At 45.5% G+C, this 20,786-nt stretch overlaps 1 protein-coding gene across 1 annotated transcript in view; it reads left to right on the top strand.

Annotated features, from left to right (window-relative positions):
- Positions 1-1,236: 1,236 nt before the first annotated feature.
- Positions 1,237-20,786, top strand: part of LOC139559946 (protein APCDD1-like) — a 51,212-nt gene continuing 31,662 nt past the window's right edge. Inside the window, exons 1-2 of the mRNA XM_071376424.1 lie at positions 1,237-1,606; positions 20,226-20,415. Coding sequence (XP_071232525.1) covers positions 1,567-1,606; positions 20,226-20,415 — 230 coding nt within the window. The 5' untranslated portion in view covers positions 1,237-1,566. The remainder of the gene's footprint in view (positions 1,607-20,225; positions 20,416-20,786) is intronic.

Here is a 20,786-nt window from a genome sequence, read left to right as displayed (position 1 = left end):
ACTAGATGTTATAGACCCTCCATATATTACTAGATGTTATAAACCCTCCATATATTACTACATGTTATTGACCCTCCATATATTACTATATGTTATAGACCCTCCATATATTACTAGATGTTATAAACCCTCCATAGATTACTAGATGTTATTGACCCTCCATATATTACTATATGTTATAGACCCTCCATATATTACTAGATGTTATAGACCCTCCATATATTACTAGATGTTATAAACCCTCCATATATTACTAGATGTTATAGACCCTCCATATATTACTAGATGTTATTGACCCTCCATATATTACTAGATGTTATAGACCCTCCATATATTACTAGATGTTATTGACCCTCCATATATTACTAGATGTTATAGACCCTCCATATATTACTAGATGTTATTGACCCTCCATATATTACTAGATGTTATAAACCCTCCATATATTACTAGATGTTATAGACCCTCCATATATTACTAGATGTTATTGACCCTCCATATATTACTAGATGTTATAGACCCTCCATAGATTACTAGATGTTATAAACCCTCCATATATTACTAGATGTTATAGACCCTCCATATATTACTAGATGTTATAGACCCTCCATATATTACTAGATGTTATAGACCCTCCATATATTACTAGATGTTATAGACCCTCCATATATTACTAGATGTTATTGACCCTCCATATATTACTAGATGTTATAGACTCTCCATATATTACTAGATGTTATAGACCCTCCATATATTACTAGATGTTATAGACCCTCCATATATTACTAGATGTTATAGACCCTCCATATATTACTAGATGTTATAGACCCTCCATATATTACTAGATGTTATAGACCCTCCATACATTACTACATGTTATTGACCCTCCATATATTACTACATGTTATTGACCCTCCATATATTACTACATGTTATTGACCCTCCATATATTACTACATGTTATTGACCCTCCATATATTACTAGATGTTATAGACCCTCCATATATTACTACATGTTATTGACCCTCCATATATTACTAGATGTTATTGACCCTCCATATATTACTAGATGTTATAGACCCTCCATATATTACTAGATGTTATTGACCCTCCATATATTACTAGATGTTATAGACCCTCCATATATTACTAGATGTTATTGACCCTCCATATATTACTAGATGTTATAGACCCTCCATATATTACTACATGTTATTGACCCTCCATATATTCTATTTAGTTTAGAGAGACAAAGAAAAAACATGTCGCCAACTTCTGTAGTCGAACATTTCTTGTTGTGGAATAGAAGACAAGGCGCACTTAATAAACTTTAGATGGATCGGAGTATGTCGTTCGCTTCTTCGAAATCTTACAAACAAGTAATGAAATGAGTCCTTGCGTTGCCTAAAATTCAGTTTAATAACAATTCTACTCATTATTCCAACATCCTCTGATGTTTGCTGGATATCATTGAGACACATTATGGACACAGAAGGTTGGACGCACCATTGAGGAACATTAACACTCCATAGAAACAGCTCATCACGCTTCCCAAAGTGTGCAGGAATGGGGCCTTCCGTAGTGTTACTCCTCGTTGCGGTTTTCGGTAAGAGACATTACAATATGTGTTTACTCAAATTGTAAGAGTGGTGTTCGCTATCTAATTCTACTCTTCAAGTAACTTTGAAAATAGAAATGTTCCTTTTTAAATGGAATATTCCTTTTTAATAGGAATCCATATGAAATCCACTCCTTAACAATAGTGTGCACAAGCGCACGCACACATAATTATGATGTTAGTTCATCAATTTTGTTTCCGCAATTATTATTACTAGATGTTATAGACCCTCCATATATTACTAGATGTTATAGACCCTCCATACATTACTAGATGTTAAAGACCCTCCATATATTACTAGATGTTATAAACCCTCCATATATTACTAGATGTTATTGACCCTCCATATATTACTAGATGTTATAAACCCTCCATATATTACTAGATGTTATAAACCCTCCATATATTACTAGATGTTATAGACCCTCCATATATTACTAGATGTTATAGACCCTCCATATATTACTAGATGTTATAGACCCTCCATATATTACTAGATGTTATAAACCCTCCATATATTACTAGATGTTATAGACCCTCCATACATTACTATATGTTATAGACCCTCCATATATTACTAGATGTTATAGACCCTCCATAGATTACTAGATGTTATTGACCCTCCATATATTACTAGATGTTATAGACCCTCCATATATTACTAGATGTTATAAACCCTCCATATATTACTAGATGTTATAAACCCTCCATATATTACTAGATGTTATAGACCCTCCATATATTACTAGATGTTATAGACCCTCCATATATTACTAGATGTTATAGACCCTCCATATATTACTAGATGTTATAAACCCTCCATATATTACTACATGTTATTGACCCTCCATATATTACTATATGTTATAGACCCTCCATATATTACTAGATGTTATAAACCCTCCATAGATTACTAGATGTTATTGACCCTCCATATATTACTATATGTTATAGACCCTCCATATATTACTAGATGTTATAGACCCTCCATATATTACTAGATGTTATAAACCCTCCATATATTACTAGATGTTATAGACCCTCCATATATTACTAGATGTTATTGACCCTCCATATATTACTAGATGTTATAGACCCTCCATATATTACTAGATGTTATTGACCCTCCATATATTACTAGATGTTATAAACCCTCCATATATTACTAGATGTTATAGACCCTCCATATATTACTAGATGTTATAGACCCTCCATATATTACTAGATGTTATAGACCCTCCATATATTACTAGATGTTATAGACCCTCCATATATTACTAGATGTTATTGACCCTCCATATATTACTAGATGTTATAGACTCTCCATATATTACTAGATGTTATAGACCCTCCATATATTACTAGATGTTATAGACCCTCCATATATTACTAGATGTTATAGACCCTCCATATATTACTAGATGTTATAGACCCTCCATATATTACTAGATGTTATAGACCCTCCATACATTACTACATGTTATTGACCCTCCATATATTACTACATGTTATTGACCCTCCATATATTACTACATGTTATTGACCCTCCATATATTACTACATGTTATTGACCCTCCATATATTACTAGATGTTATAGACCCTCCATATATTACTACATGTTATTGACCCTCCATATATTACTAGATGTTATTGACCCTCCATATATTACTAGATGTTATAGACCCTCCATATATTACTAGATGTTATAGACCCTCCATATATTACTAGATGTTATAGACCCTCCATATATTACTACATGTTATTGACCCTCCATATATTACTAGATGTTATTGACCCTCCATATATTACTATATGTTATAGACCCTCCATATATTACTAGATGTTATAGACCCTCCATATATTACTATATGTTATAGACCCTCCATATATTACTAGATGTTATTGACCCTCCATATATTACTAAATGTTATAGACCCTCCATATATTACTAGATGTTATAGACCCTCCATATATTACTAGATGTTATAGACCCTCCATATATTACTAGATGTTATAGACCCTCCATATATTACTAGATGTTATAGACCCTCCATATATTACTAAATGTTATAGACCCTCCATATATTACTAGATGTTATAGACCCTCCATATATTACTAGATGTTATAGACCCTCCATATATTACTAGATGTTATAGACCCTCCATATATTACTAGATGTTATTGACCCTCCATATATTACTAGATGTTATAGACCCTCCATATATTACTAGATGTTATAGACCCTCCATATATTACTAGATGTTATAGACCCTCCATATATTACTAAATGTTATAGACCCTCCATATATTACTAGATGTTATAGACCCTCCATATATTACTAGATGTTATAGACCCTCCATATATTACTATATGTTATAGACCCTCCATATATTACTAGATGTTATAGACCCTCCATATATTACTAGATGTTATAGACCCTCCATATATTACTAGATGTTATTGACCCTCCATATATTACTAGATGTTATAAACCCTCCATATATTACTAGATGTTATAGACCCTCCATATATTACTAGATGTTATTGACCCTCCATACATTACTAGATGTTATTGACTCTCCATATATTACTAGATGTTTTAGACCCTCCATATAGGGCCAAACTATACCTCATTAGGCCATAGTCTTGTTTAACCTTTATTTAACTAGTCAAGTCAATGAAGAACAAATTCTTATTTACAATGACGGGCCTACACCGGCCAAACCCAGACGACGCTGGGCCAATTGTGCGCCGCCCTATGCGATCCCAAATCACGGTCGGATGTGATACAGCCTGGTTTGGGCTTCATGTACATACTGTTAGACTGTAACTTATTTTCAAACTATTTTTTCTCTATTGGCCTGATAATTGTATAATATGATAAAAAATACCCATGAGTTGAAAAGTTGTCACCAGAATTGAACAGAGTATTTGGTAATGACTTATGTGTTGCTGGACGTATTTGAGGCAAAGAAAGTAATCAAAGCGTAGCCATGGCAACACAGTGGGAGACAGGGCCCGACTACTCTAAACCTTTCTACTAGCTCACACACACACCACTACACACACACACACACACTACACACACACCACTACACACACCACTACAAACACACACACACTACACACACACCACTACACACACCACTACAAACACACACACACACACTACACACACACACTACACACACCACTACACACACACAACACACACCACTACAAACACACACACCACTACACACACACCACTACAAACACACACACTACACACACACCACTACACACACCACTACAAACACACACACTACACACACACACTACACACACCACTACACACACCACTACAAACACACACACTACACACACACACTACACACACCACTACAAACACACACACACACTACACACACACACTAGACACACCACTACAAACACACACACTACACACACACACTACACACACCACTACAAACACACACACACTACACACACACACTAGACACACCACTACACACACAAACACACACACACTACACACACACACTAGACACACCACTACACACACACACACACACACACACACCACTACAAACACACACACTACACACACACACTACACACACCACTACACACACAACACACACCACTACAAACACACACACACTACACACACACACGAGACACACCACCACACACACACACACACTACACACACAACACACACCACTACACACACACACTACACACACACACAAACACCACTACACACACTACACACACACACTACACACACCACTACACACACAACACACACCACTACACACACACACTACACACACCACTACACACACAACACACACCACTCTACACACACACACACACACACACACACACACACACACACACACACACACACACACACACACACACACACACACACACACACACACACACACACACACACACACACACACACACACACACACACACACACACACACACACACACACACACACACACACACACACACACAAACACACTCTCTCTCTAACATTAGATTACTGGGCTTCAACTGACCTGTTTAAATGACTTGGCCACCACTTCCAATGAGCTACGAGATAAAAATACCTTTTGGAATCCACTTACCCATAAGGGTCTTTAAATGAATCTAACATTCAATTAAGTGGGCCTTTATTGCAGCCTATCCCTACAGCAGTGGGGTTAGGCTCTCAGACTGGATCCGTGTAGGCAGTGACACCAGGCTCTCAGACTGGATCCGTGTAGGCAGTGACACCAGGCTGTCAGACTGGATCTGTGTAGGCTGTGACACCAGGCTCTCAGACTGGATCCGTGTAGGCAGTGACACCAGGCTCTCAGACTGGATCCGTGTAGGCTGTGACACCAGGCTGTCAGACTGGATCTGTGTATTCTGTAAAACCAGGCTGTCAGACTGGATCCGTGTAGGCAGTGACACCAGGCTGTCAGACTGGATCCGTGTAGGCTGTGACACCAGGCTGTCAGACTGGATCCGTGTAGGCAGTGACACCAGGCTGTCAGACTGGATCCGTGTATGCAGTGACACCAGGCTGTCAGACTGGATCCGTGTAGGCTGTGACACCAGGCTGTCAGACTGGATCCGTGTAGGCTGTGACACCAGGCTGTCAGACTGGATCCGTGTAGGCTGTAAAACCAGGCTGTCAGACTGGATCCGTGTAGGCTGTGACACCAGGCTGTCAGACTGGATCTGTGTATTCTGTAAAACCAGGCTGTCAGACTGGATCCGTGTAGGCAGTGACACCAGGCTGTCAGACTGGATCCGTGTAGGCTGTAAAACCAGGCTGTCAGACTGGATCCGTGTAGGCAGTGACACCAGGCTGTCAGGCTGGATCCGTGTAGGCTGTAAAACCAGGCTGTCAGACTGGATCCGTGTAGGCAGTGACACCAGGCTGTCAGGCTGGATCCGTGTAGGCTGTGACACCAGGCTCTCAGACTGGATCCGTGTAGGCTGTAAAACCAGGCTGTCAGACTGGATCCGTGTAGGCTGTGACACCAGGCTGTCAGACTGGATCTGTGTATTCTGTAAAACCAGGCTGTCAGACTGGATCCGTGTAGGCTGTGACACCAGGCTCTCAGACTGGATCCGTGTAGGCTGTGACACCAGGCTGTCAGACTGGATCCGTGTAGGCTGTGACACCAGGCTGTCAGACTGGATCCGTGTAGGCTGTAAAACCAGGCTGTCAGACTGGATCCGTGTAGGCTGTGACACCAGGCTGTCAGACTGGATCCGTGTAGGCTGTAAAACCAGGCTCTCAGGCTGGATCCGTGTAGGCTGTAAAACCAGGCTGTCAGACTGGATCTGTGTATTCTGTAAAACCAGGCTGTCAGACTGGATCCGTGTAGGCAGTGACACCAGGCTGTCAGACTGGATCCGTGTAGGCTGTGACACCAGGCTGTCAGACTGGATCCGTGTAGGCAGTGACACCAGGCTGTCAGACTGGATCCGTGTAGGCAGTGACACCAGGCTGTCAGACTGGATCCGTGTAGGCTGTGACACCAGGCTGTCAGACTGGATCCGTGTAGGCTGTGACACCAGGCTGTCAGACTGGATCCGTGTAGGCTGTAAAACCAGGCTGTCAGACTGGATCCGTGTAGGCTGTGACACCAGGCTGTCAGACTGGATCTGTGTATTCTGTAAAACCAGGCTGTCAGACTGGATCCGTGTAGGCAGTGACACCAGGCTGTCAGACTGGATCCGTGTAGGCTGTAAAACCAGGCTGTCAGACTGGATCCTGCTGACCCCCTCAGGCTGGATCCGTGTAGGCTGTCAAACCAGGCTGTCAGACTGGATCCGTGTAGGCTGAACCAGCTTCAGCTGGATCCGTGTAGGCTGTCAAACCAGGCTGTCAGACTGGATCCGTGTAGGCTGTTAAACCAGGCTGTCAGACTGGATCCGTGTAGGCTGTTAAACCAGGCTGTCAGACTGGATCCGTGTAGGCTGTAAAACCAGGCTGTCAGACTGGATCTGTGTAGGCTGTAAAACCAGGCTGTCAGACTGGATCCGTGTAGGCTGTTAAACCAGGCTGTCAGACTGTATCTGTGTAGGCTGTAAAACCAGGCTGTCAGACTGGATCCGTGTAGGCTGTGACACCAGGCTGTCAGACTGGATCTGTGTATTCTGTAAAACCAGGCTGTCAGACTGGATCCGTGTAGGCTGTGACACCAGGCTTTCAGACTGGATCTGTGTATTCAGTAAAACCAGGCTGTCAGACTGGATCCGTGTAGGCAGTGACACCAGGCTGTCAGGCTGGATCCGTGTAGGCTGTAAAACCAGGCTGTCAGACTGGATCCGTGTAGGCAGTGACACCAGGCTGTCAGGCTGGATCCGTGTAGGCTGTGACACCAGGCTCTCAGACTGGATCCGTGTAGGCTGTAAAACCAGGCTGTCAGACTGGATCCGTGTAGGCTGTGACACCAGGCTGTCAGACTGGATCTGTGTATTCTGTAAAACCAGGCTGTCAGACTGGATCCGTGTAGGCTGTGACACCAGGCTCTCAGACTGGATCCGTGTAGGCTGTGACACCAGGCTGTCAGACTGGATCCGTGTAGGCTGTGACACCAGGCTGTCAGACTGGATCCGTGTAGGCTGTAAAACCAGGCTGTCAGACTGGATCCGTGTAGGCTGTGACACCAGGCTGTCAGACTGGATCCGTGTAGGCTGTAAAACCAGGCTCTCAGGCTGGATCCGTGTAGGCTGTAAAACCAGGCTGTCAGACTGGATCTGTGTAGGCTGTAAAACCAGGCTGTCAGACTGGATCCGTGTAGGCTGTTAAACCAGGCTGTCAGACTGGATCCGTGTAGGCTGTTAAACCAGGCTGTCAGACTGGATCCGTGTAGGCTGTAAAACCAGGCTGTCAGACTGGATCTGTGTAGGCTGTAAAACCAGGCTGTCAGACTGGATCCGTGTAGGCTGTTAAACCAGGCTGTCAGACTGGATCTGTGTAGGCTGTTAAACCAGGCTGTCAGACTGGATCTGTGTATTCTGTAAAACCAGGCTGTCAGACTGGATCCGTGTAGGCTGTAAAACCAGGCTGTCAGACTGGATCCGTTTAGGCTGTAAAACCAGGCTGTCAGACTGGATCTGTGTAGGCTGTTAAACCAGGCTGTCAGACTGGATCTGTGTATTCTGTAAAACCAGGCTGTCAGACTGGATCCGTGTAGGCTGTAAAACCAGGCTGTCAGACTGGATCCGTTTAGGCTGTAAAACCAGGCTGTCAGACTGGATCTGTGTATTCTGTAAAACCAGGCTCTCAGGCTGGATCCGTGTAGGCTGTAAAACCAGGCTGTCAGACTGGATCTGTGTAGGCTGTAAAACCAGGCTGTCAGACTGGATCCGTGTAGGCTGTAAAACCAGGCTGTCAGACTGGATCTGTGTAGGCTGTAAAACCAGGCTGTCACACTGGATCCGTGTAGGCTGTTAAACCAGGCTGTCAGACTGGATCTGTGTAGGCTGTAAAACCAGGCTGTCACACTGGATCCGTGTAGGCTGTTAAACCAGGCTGTCAGACTGGATCCGTGTAGGCTGTTAAACCAGGCTGTCAGACTGGATCTGTGTAGGCTGTTAAACCAGGCTATCAGACTGGATCTGTGTAGGCTGTAAAACCAGGCTGTCAGACTGGATCTGTGTAGGCTGTAAAACCAGGCTGTCAGACTGGATCTGTGTAGGCTGTAAAACCAGGCTGTCAGACTGGATCTGTGTAGGCTGTTAAACCAGGCTGTCAGAATGGATCAGGGTCGGCTGTAAAAGAAGGCTGTCAGACTGGATCAGTGAGCCATGGTCATTAAGTAATGCACTACATAGGGAATAGGGTAGCATTTGGGTCACATCCCAGAACAGTAATGGACGGACAGACTGTATTTGTATTTATCCCCGTTAGTTCCTGTCAAGGCAGCAGCTACACTTCCTGGGGTTTATTAAGGATCCCCATTAGTTCCTGCCAAGGCAGCAGCTACACTTCCTGGGGTTTATTAAGGATCCCCATTAGTTCCTGCCAAGGCAGCAGCTACTCTTCCAGGGGTTTATTATGGATCCCCATTAGTTCCTGCCAAGGCAGCAGCTACTCTTCCTGGGGTTTATTAAGGATCCCCATTTGTTCCTGCCAAGGCAGCAGCTACACTTCCTGGGGTTTATTAAGGATCCCCATTAGTTCCTGCCAAGGCAGCAGCTACTCTTCCAGGGGTTTATTATGGATCCCCATTAGTTCCTGCCAAGGCAGCAGCTACTCTTCCTGGGGTTTATTATGGATCCCCATTAGTTCCTGCCAAGGCAGCAGCTACTCTTCCTGGGGTTTATTATGGATCCCCATTAGTTCCTGTCAAGGCAGCAGCTACTCTTCCTGGGGTTTATTAAGGATCCCCATTAGTTCCTGCCAAGGCAGCAGCTACTCTTCCTGGGGTTTATTATGGATCCCCATTAGTTCCTGCCAAGGCAGCAGCTACTCTTCCTGGGGTTTATTAAGGATCCCCGTTAGTTCCTGCCAAGGCAGCAGGTACTCTTCCTGGGGTTTATTATGGATCCCCATTAGTTCCTGACAAGGCAGCAGCTACTCTTCCTGGGGTTTATTATGGATCCCCATTAGTTCCTGCCAAGGCAGCAGCTACTCTTCCTGGGGTTTATTATGGATCCCCATTAGTTCCTGCCACGGCAGCAGCTACTCTTCCTGGGGTTTATTATGGATCCCCATTAGTTCCTGTCAAGGCAGCAGGTACTCTTCCTGGGGTTTATTATGGATCCCTATTAGTTCCTGCCAAGGCAGCAGCTACTCTTCCTGGTGTTTATTATGGATCCCCATTTAGTTCCTGCCAAGGCAGCAGCTACTCTTCCTGGTGTTTATTATGGATCCCCATTTAGTTCCTGCCAAGGCAGCAGCTACTCTTCCTGGGGTTTATTATGGATCCCCATTAGTTCCTGCCAAGGCAGCAGTTACTCTTCCTGGGGTTTATTATGGATCCCCATTAGTTCCTGCCAAGGCAGCAGCTACACTTCCTGGGGTTTATTATGGATCCCCATTAGTTCCTGCCAAGGCAGCAGGTACTCTTCCTGGGGTTTATTATGGATCCCCATTAGTTCCTACCGAGACAGCAGCTACTCTTCCTGGGGTTTATTATGGATCCCCATTAGTTCCTACCGAGACAGCAGCTACTCTTCCTGAGGTTTATTATGGATCCCCATTAGTTCCTGCCAAAGCAGTAGCTACTCTTCCTGGGGTTTATTATGGATCCCCATTAGTTCCTGCCAAGGCAGCAGCTACTCTTCCAGGGGTTTATTATGGATCCCCATTTAGTTCCTGCCAAGGCAGTAGCTACTCTTCCTGGGGTTTATTATGGATCCCCATTAGTTCCTGCCAAGGCAGAAGCTACTCTTCCTGGGGTTTATTATGGATCCCCATTAGTTCCTGCCAAGGCAGCAGCTACTCTTCCTGGGGTTTATTATGGATCCCCATTAGTTCCTGCCAAGGCAGCAGCTACTCTTCCTGGGGTTTATTATGGATCCCCATTAGTTCCTGTCAAGGCAGCAGCTACTCTTCCTGGGGTTTATTAAGGATCCCCATTAGTTCCTGCCAAGGCAGCAGCTACTCTTCCTGGGGTTTATTATGGATCCCCATTAGTTCCTGCCAAGGCAGCAGCTACTCTTCCTGGGGTTTATTAAGGATCCCCGTTAGTTCCTGCCAAGTCAGCAGGTACTCTTCCTGGGGTTTATTATGGATCCCCATTAGTTCCTGACAAGGCAGCAGCTACTCTTCCTGGGGTTTATTATGGATCCCCGTTAGTTCCTGACAAGGCAGCAGCTACTCTTCCTGGGGTTTATTATGGATCCCCATTAGTTCCTGCCACGGCAGCAGCTACTCTTCCTGGGGTTTATTATGGATCCCCATTAGTTCCTGTCAAGGCAGCAGGTACTCTTCCTGGGGTTTATTATGGATCCCCATTAGTTCCTGCCAAGGCAGCAGCTACTCTTCCTGGTGTTTATTATGGATCCCCATTTAGTTCCTGCCAAGGCAGCAGCTACTCTTCCTGGGGTTTATTATGGATCCCCATTAGTTCCTGCCAAGGCAGCAGTTACTCTTCCTGGGGTTTATTATGGATCCCCATTAGTTCCTGCCAAGGCAGCAGCTACACTTCCTGTGGTTTATTATGGATCCCCATTAGTTCCTGCCAAGGCAGCAGGTACTCTTCCTGGGGTTTATTATGGATCCCCATTAGTTCCTACCGAGACAGCAGCTACTCTTCCTGGGGTTTATTATGGATCCCCATTAGTTCCTACCGAGACAGCAGCTACTCTTCCTGAGGTTTATTATGGATCCCCATTAGTTCCTGCCAAAGCAGTAGCTACTCTTCCTGGGGTTTATTATGGATCCCCATTAGTTCCTGCCAAGGCAGCAGCTACTCTTCCAGGGGTTTATTATGGATCCCCATTTAGTTCCTGCCAAGGCAGTAGCTACTCTTCCTGGGGTTTATTATGGATCCCCATTAGTTCCTGCCAAGGCAGAAGCTACTCTTCCTGGGGTTTATTATGGATCCCCATTAGTTCCTGCCAAGGCAGCAGCTACTCTTCCTGGGGTTTATTATGGATCCCCATTAGTTCCTGCCAAGGCAGCAGCTACTCTTCCTGGGGTTTATTATGGATCCCCATTAGTTCCTGCCAAGGCAGCATGTCACGCCCTGGCCTTAGTATTATTTGTTTTCTTTATTATTTTAGTTAGGTCAGGGTGTGACATGGGGTATGTGTGTGTTTTGGGTGATTATATGGTATAGGGGGTGTTGGTTGTAGTGTATGGGTTTGTGTTGAGTGTATGTGTCTAGGTATGTCTATGGTTGAGTGTAGGTGTTTAGGAAAGTCTATGGTTGCCTGATTTGGTTCTCAATCAGAGACAGCTGGTTATTGTTGTCTCTGATTGGGAGCCATATTTAAGGTAGCCATAGGCTTTAGGTGTTTGTGGGTAATTGTCTATGTTGAACGTTTGTTGCTTGTCCATGCACTTACGTCATTTAGCTTCACGGTCGTTTGTTGTTTTGGTTTGTTTTGTGTATAGTGTTCGTTTTCGTGTTTTTTCCTTTCTTCTAATAAAAGAAGATGTATTTTGCACACGCTGCGCCTTGGTCATCTCTCTCTCCACAAGACGATTGTGACAGAATTACCCACCAAAGAACCAAGCAGCGTGTGAAACAGCAACAGGACCCACCTACACAGGATTCATGGACATGGGAGGAGATACTGGATGGTAAGGGACCTTGGGCACAACCGGGAGAATATCGCCTCCCTCGTGAAGAGCTGGAGGCAGCGAAAGCCGAGAGGAGGCGATATGAGGAGGCAGCACGGAGGCAAGGCTGGAAGCCAGTGAGTACTACCCAAAAATTTCTTGGGGGGGGGCTAAGAGGTAGTGGGCCGAGGGCAGGTAGGAGACCTGCGCCCACTTCCCAGGCTAACCGTGGAGAGCGGGAGTACGGGCGGACACCGTGTTACGCAGTAGAGCGCACGGTGTCTCCTGTACGTGTTCATAGCCCGGTGCGGGTTATTCCACCTCCCCGCACTGGTAGGGCTAGATTGGGCATTGAGCCAGGTGCCATGAAGCCGGCTCAACGCGTCTGGTCACCAGTGCGTCTCCTCGGGCCGGCTTACATGGCACCAGCCTTACGCATGGTGTCCCCGGTTCGCCTACATAGCCCGGTGCGGGTTATTCCACCTCCCCGCACTGGTCGGGCGACGGGGAGCATACAACCAGGTAAGGTTGGGCAGGCTCAGTGCTCAAGGGAGCCAGTACGCCTGCACGGTCCGGTATTTCCGGCGCCACCTCCCCGCCCCAGCCCAGTACCACCAGTGCCTACACCACGCACCAGGCTTCCAGTGCGTCTCCAGAGCCCTGTTCCTCCTCCACGCACTCTCCCTGTGGTGCGTGTCTCCAGCCCATTACCACCAGTGCCTACACCACGCACCAAGCCTCCTGTGTGTCCCCAGAGTCCTGTGCGTCCTGTTGCTGCTCCCCGCACTAGCCTAAAGGTGCGTGTCCTTAGCCCGGTACCTCCAGTTCCGACGCCACGCACCAGGCCTATAGTGCGTCTCAGCCGGCCAGAGTCTGCCGTCTGCCCAGCGGCGCCTGAACTGCCCGTCTGCCCAGCGCCATCTGAGCCATCCGTCTACCCAGCGCCATCTGAGCCATCCGTCTACCCAGCGCCATCTGAGCCATCCGTCTGCACAGAGGCATTAGAGCCGCCCGTCTGTCCCGAGCCGTCAGAGCCGTTCGTCAGTCAGGAGCTGCTAGAGCCATTCGTCAGACAGGATCTGCCAGAGCCGCCAACCAGACAGGATCTGCCAGAGCCGCCAACCAGACAGGATCTGCCAGAGCCGCCAACCAGACAGGATCTGCCAGAGCCGCCAACCAGACAGGATCTGCCAGAGCCGCCAACCAGACAGGATCTGCCAGAGCCGCCAACCAGACAGGATCTGCCAGAACCGCCAACCAGACAGGATCTGCCAGAGCCGCCAGCGAGCCATGAGCGTCCAGAGCCGTCAGCCAGCCATGAGCGTCCAGAGCCGTCAGCCAGCCATGAGCGTCCAGAGCCGTCAGCCTGCCATGAGCGTCCAGAGCCGTCAGCCTGCCATGAGCGTCCAGAGCCGTCAGCCAGCCATGAGCGTCCAGAGCCGTCAGCCAGCCATGAGCGTCCAGAGCCGTCAGCCAGCCATGAGCGTCCAGAGCCGTCAGCCAGCCATGGGCGTCCAGAGCCGTCAGCCAGCCATGGGCGTCCAGAGTCGTCAGCCAGCCATGGGCAGCCAGAGTCGCCCGCCAGCCATGGGCAGCCAGAGTCGCCCGCCAGCCATGGGCAGCCAGAGTCGCCCGCCAGCCATGGGCAGCCAGAGTCGCCCGCCAGCCATGGGCAGCCAGAGTCGCCCGCCAGCCATGGGCAGCCAGAGTCGCCCGCCAGCCATGGGCAGCCAGAGTCGCCCACCAGCCATGAGCAGCCAGAGTCGCCAGTCAGCCGGGATCGGCTGAATCCGCCAGTCAGCCAGGATCTACCAGAGACACCAAAGCGGATATTGACAATGCTGGAGTGGGGGCCACGTCCCGCACCCGAGCCGCCGCCATATTAGGGCCCACCCCGGACCCTCCCTTTATATGTCAGGTTTTGCGGCCGGAGTCCGCACCTTTTGGGGGGGGTACTGTCACGCCCTGGCCTTAGTATTATTTGTTTTCTTTATTATTTTAGTTAGGTCAGGGTGTGACATGGGGTATGTGTGTGTTTTGGGTGATTATATGGTATAGGGGGTGTTGGTTGTAGTGTATGGGTTTGTGTTGAGTGTATGTGTCTAGGTATGTCTATGGTTGAGTGTAGGTGTTTAGGAAAGTCTATGGTTGCCTGATTTGGTTCTCAATCAGAGACAGCTGGTTATTGTTGTCTCTGATTGGGAGCCATATTTAAGGTAGCCATAGGCTTTAGGTGTTTGTGGGTAATTGTCTATGTTGAACGTTTGTTGCTTGTCCATGCACTTACGTCATTTAGCTTCACGGTCGTTTGTTGTTTTGGTTTGTTTTGTGTATAGTGTTCGTTTTCGTGTTTTTTCCTTTCTTCTAATAAAAGAAGATGTATTTTGCACACGCTGCGCCTTGGTCATCTCTCTCTCCACAAGACGATCGTGACACAGCAGCTACTCTTCCTGGGGTTTATTATGGATCCCCATTAGTTCCTGCCAAGGCCAGCAACATTAAGGCAGTTATATACAATAACAAATATATATATTAAATGTAACCTTTATTTAACTAGGCAAGTCAATTAAGAACAAATTCTTATTTACAATGACGGCCTATCAGGGAACAGTGGGTTAACTGCCTTGTTCAGGGTCAGATCGACAGATTTTTTTACCTTGTCAACTCGGGAATTTAATCCAGCAACCTTTTGGTTACTGGTCCAACGCTCTAACCACTAGGCTACCTGCCGCCCTACACTCTAACCACTAGGCTACCTGCCCCCTCTACACTCTAACCACTAGGCTACCTGCCGCCCCTACACTCTAACCACTAGGCTACCTGCCGCCCCTACACTCTAACCACTAGGCTACCTGCCGCCCCTACACTCTAACCACTAGGCTACATGCCGCCCTACACTCTAACCACTAGGCTACCTGCCCCCCTACACTCTAACCACTAGGCTACCTGCCCCCCTACACACTAACCACTAGGCTACCTGCCCCCCTACACTCTAACCACTAGCCTACCTGCCCCCCTACACTCTAACCACTAGGCTACCTGCCGCCCTACACTCTAACCACTAGGCTACCTGCCGCCCTACACTCTAACCACTAGGCTACCTGCCCCCTCTACACTCTAACCACTAGGCTACCTGCCGCCCCTACACTCTAACCACTAGCCTACCTGCCCCCCTACACTCTAACCACTAGGCTACCTGCCCCCCTACACTCTAACCACTAGGCTACCTGCCGTCCCTACACTCTAACCACTAGACTACCTGCCGTCCCTACACTCTAACCACTAGCCTACCTGCCGCCCCTACACTCTAACCACTAGGCTACCTGCCCCCCCTACACTCTAACCACTAGACTACCTGCCCCCCTACACTCTAACCACTAGACTACCTGCCGCCCCTACACTCTAACCACTAGACTACCTGCCGTCCCTACACTCTAACCACTAGGCTACCTGCCGTCCCTACACTCTAACCACTAGGCTACCTGCCGTCCCTACACTCTAACCACTAGCCTACCTGCCGTCCCTACACTCTAACCACTAGCCTACCTGCCACCCCTCCGCTCTAACCACTAGTCTACCTGCCGCCCCTACACTCTAACCACTAGGCTACCTGCCCCCCTACACTCTAACCACTAGGCTACCTGCCTCCCCTACACTCTAACCACTAGGCTACCTGCCCCCCTACACTCTAACCACTAGGCTACCTGCCTCCCCTACACTCTAACCACTAGGCTACCTGCCGTCCACTCAGGACCTCAGACTGGGGCGAAGGTTCACCTTCCAACAGGCTCAACGACCCTAAGCACACAGCCAAGACAACGCATGAGTGGCTTCGGGACAAGGCTGTAACATAACAAAAGTCCAGGGGTCTGAATACTTTTTGAAGCCACTGTATATGATCTAACTCTATTTTTATGGCCATTTAATGTCAGCGAGACTGAAAAAAACACTCAATAGTCAATCTCTCTTCAATCCAGGAGTAGGTTTAGGCCCAGATTCAATCCATAGCACTGAAGATCCTCGCTATATAGCGAGATTGAAATTTGAAGGCAGTGTTGCCACGTTAACGGAGACTGAATTCACGGTAAATGTTGGTTCAATCGAAAATGACATTTACATTTAAATCATTTTATAGAGCAGATCGTCATGTTATAGAACAGATCGTCATGTTATAGAACAGATCATCATGTTATAGAGCAGATCATCATGTTATAGAGCAGATCGTCATGTTATAGAGCAGATCGTCATGTTATAGAACAGATCATCATGTTATAGATCATCATGTTATAGAGCAGATCATGTTATAGAGCAGATCATCATGTTATAGAGCAGATCATCATGTTATAGAACAGATCATCATGTTATAGAACAGATCATCATGTTATAGAGCAGATCATCATGTTATAGAGCAGATCATCATGTTATAGAACAGATCATCATCTAATAGATCATCATGTTATAGAGCAGATCATCATCTAATAGATCATCATGTTATAGAGCAGATCATGTTATAGAGCAGATCATCATGTTATAGAGCAGATCATCATGTTATAGAACAGATCATCATGTTATAGAGCAGATCATCATGTTATAGAGCAGATCATCATGTTATAGAACAGATCATCATGTTATAGAGCAGATCATCATGTTATAGAGCAGATCATCATGTTATAGAACAGATCATCATGTTATAGAACAGATCATCATGTTATAGAGCAGATCATCATGTTATAGAGCAGATCATCATGTTATAGAACAGATCATCATGTTATAGAACAGATCATCATGTTATAGAGCAGATCATCATGTTATAGAGCAGATCATCATGTTATAGAGCAGATCATCATGTTATAGAACAGATCATCATGTTATAGAACAGATCATCATGTTATAGAACAGATCATCATGTTATAGAACAGATCGTCATGTTATAGAGCAGATCATCATGTTATAGAGCAGATCATCATGTTATAGAACAGATCATCATGTTATAGAGCAGATCATCATGTTATAGAACAGATCATCATGTTATAGAACAGATCATCATGTTATAGAGCAGATCATCATGTTATAGAGCAGATCATCATGTTATAGAACAGATCATCATGTTTTAGAACAGATCATCATGTTATAGAACAGATCATCATGTTATAGAGCAGATCATCATGTTATAGAACAGATCATCATGTTATAGAGCAGATCATCATGTTATAGAGCAGATCATCATGTTATAGAGCAGATCATCCTGTTATAGAACAGATCATCATGTTATAGAGCAGATCATCATGTTATAGAACAGATCATCATGTTATAGAGCAGATCACCATGTTATAGAGCAGATCACCATGTTATAGAGCAGATCATCATGTTATAGAACAGATCATCCTGTTATAGAACAGATCATCATGTTATAGAACAGATCATCATGTTATAGAGCAGATCATCAAATCAAATCAAATGTTATTAGTCACATGTGCCGAATACAACAGGTGTAGACCTTACAGTGAAATGCTTACTTACAAGCCCCTAACCAACAATGCAGTTTAAAAAAAATATGATAAGAATAAGAAATAAAAGTAACAAGTAATTAATGAGCAGCAATAAAATAACAATAGGGAGACTATATACAGGAGGGTACCGGTACAAAAGTGACTATGCATAGATGATAACAGCAGAGAGTAACAGTGGTGTAAAAGGGGGGGCAACACAAATAGTCTGGTTAGCCATTTGATTAGGTGTTCAGGCTATAGAGCTCTACGTGCTGAATCAAGCCTTTAATCTGTCCTGGAAACGTCTCCCAGGTGTGACAGACAGGTTCATTAACTTGAGTTAATCCCTGGGTGATAATGAGGGTTAAATTGACTAGATTATTAATCCCATAGTGATGACGAGGGTTAAATTGACTACATTAAACCTCTTATCACTTTTAAATGTTTAACGTACTGAAGAGCTACATCTGTATGAGATACAGTAGAGCGCCTGGCCTGGGAAGCATGTGAAGGTATTTCACTGTTTTACCCAAGTAACATGCTGTGAAGTACACCGCAGACCGCTTTAGACTAGACTTCAATAACATGAGTTACTAATTAGCTGTTATAAACTGGGTGGTTCGAGCCCTGAATGCTGATTGGTTGACAGCCGTGGTATATCAGACCGTATACCACGGGTATGACAAAACGTATAGTTTTACTGCTCTAATTACGTTGGTAACCAGTTTATAATGGCAATAAGGCACCTCGGGGGTTTGTGGTATATGGCCAATTAACCAAGGGCTGTGTTCAGGCACTCCACGTTGTGTCATGTTAAGAACAGCCCTTAGCCGTGGTATATTGGCCGTATACCACCCCCCTCGGTTGTCATTGCTTCATTAAAGTACTGAACATCTCAGACTGTGGCTTATTAATTAAACTAAGGTCTAGTCATTGATTATGTGTAAATTGTTCCCAGGAAACAATGACTCCTACTCAGCACTTTTTGTTTGTTTGAGTGAGTATAACATATACTGGTGCTAACAACTCGTGTTGCCACTGTTGAGTGCCTTACTAAATGTAACCTATTGTCTCCCATTAGGTTGGACTGAGGGTTTGTAACCTATTGTCTTCCATTAGGTTGGACTGAGGGTTTGTAACCTATTGTCTCTATTGTCTTCCATTAGGTTGGACTGAGGGTTTGTAACCTATTGTCTTCCATTAGGTTGGACTGAGGGTTTGTAACCTATTGTCTTCCATTAGGTTGGACTGAGGGTTTGTAACCTATTGTCTCTATTGTCTTCCATTAGGTTGGACGGAGGGTTTGTAACCTATTGTCTTCCATTAGGTTGGACTGAGGGTTTGTAACCTATTGTCTTCCATTAGGTTGGACTGAGGGTTTGTAACCTATTGTCTTCCATTAGGTTGGACTGAGGGTTTGTAACCTATTGTCTCCCATTAGGTTGGACTGAGGGTTTGTAACCTATTGTCTTCCATTAGGTTGGACTGAGGGTTTGTAACCTATTGTCTCTATTGTCTTCCATTAGGTTGGACTGAGGGTTTGTAACCTATTGTCTTCCATTAGGTTGGACTGAGGGTTTGTAACCTATTGTCTTCCATTAGGTTGGACTGAGGGTTTGTAACCTATTGTCTCTATTGTCTTCCATTAGGTTGGACTGAGGGTTTGTAACCTATTGTCTTCCATTAGGTTGGACTGAGGGTTTGTAACCTATTGTCTTCCATTAGGTTGGACTGAGGGTTTGTAACCTATTGTCTCTATTGTCTTCCATTAGGTTGGACGGAGGGTTTGTAACCTATTGTCTTCCATTAGGTTGGACTGAGGGTTTGTAACCTATTGTCTCTATTGTCTTCCATTAGGTTGTTGGACTGAGGGTTCGTCCCACCACTACTCAGAGGGCCGCTCCAATCGCCTGCTGTCCCTGGAGAAGACGTTTGGTCGTCCTGCTAAACACTCCCAGTGTCAACACATGTTGAAGCATCTTCACCACGGGGCCCGGATCACCGTCCAGATGCCCCCTAACATAGAGGGACACTGGGTCTCTACCAGGTACGACTAAACCAGGCTCCAACCCTAGGCTCAACCCTAACTCTTACTCTAAAACTAAATCTAATCCTAACCCTAATCCTAAATCTAATCCTAACCCTAACCCTAGCCTCAACCCTAACTCTAATCCCTAACCTAACTCTAATCCTAACCCTAACTCCAACCCTAACCCTAACCCTCAACCCTAACCCTAACTCTAATCCTAACTCCAAACCTAACCCTAGCCCCAACCCTAATCCGAGCCTCAACCCTAATTCTAACCCTAAATCTAATTCTAACTCTAATCCTAACCCTAACTCTAACCCTAAATCTAATTCTAACTCTAACCCTAACTCTAATCCTAATCCTAACCCCCGACCTTAACGCAACATACA

The sequence above is a fragment of the Salvelinus alpinus genome, chromosome 30 (genome assembly GCF_045679555.1).
Source record: "Salvelinus alpinus chromosome 30, SLU_Salpinus.1, whole genome shotgun sequence".
Classification (NCBI taxonomy): Eukaryota; Metazoa; Chordata; class Actinopteri; order Salmoniformes; family Salmonidae; genus Salvelinus; species Salvelinus alpinus.
This window is presented reverse-complemented; position numbering and strand designations above follow the sequence as displayed.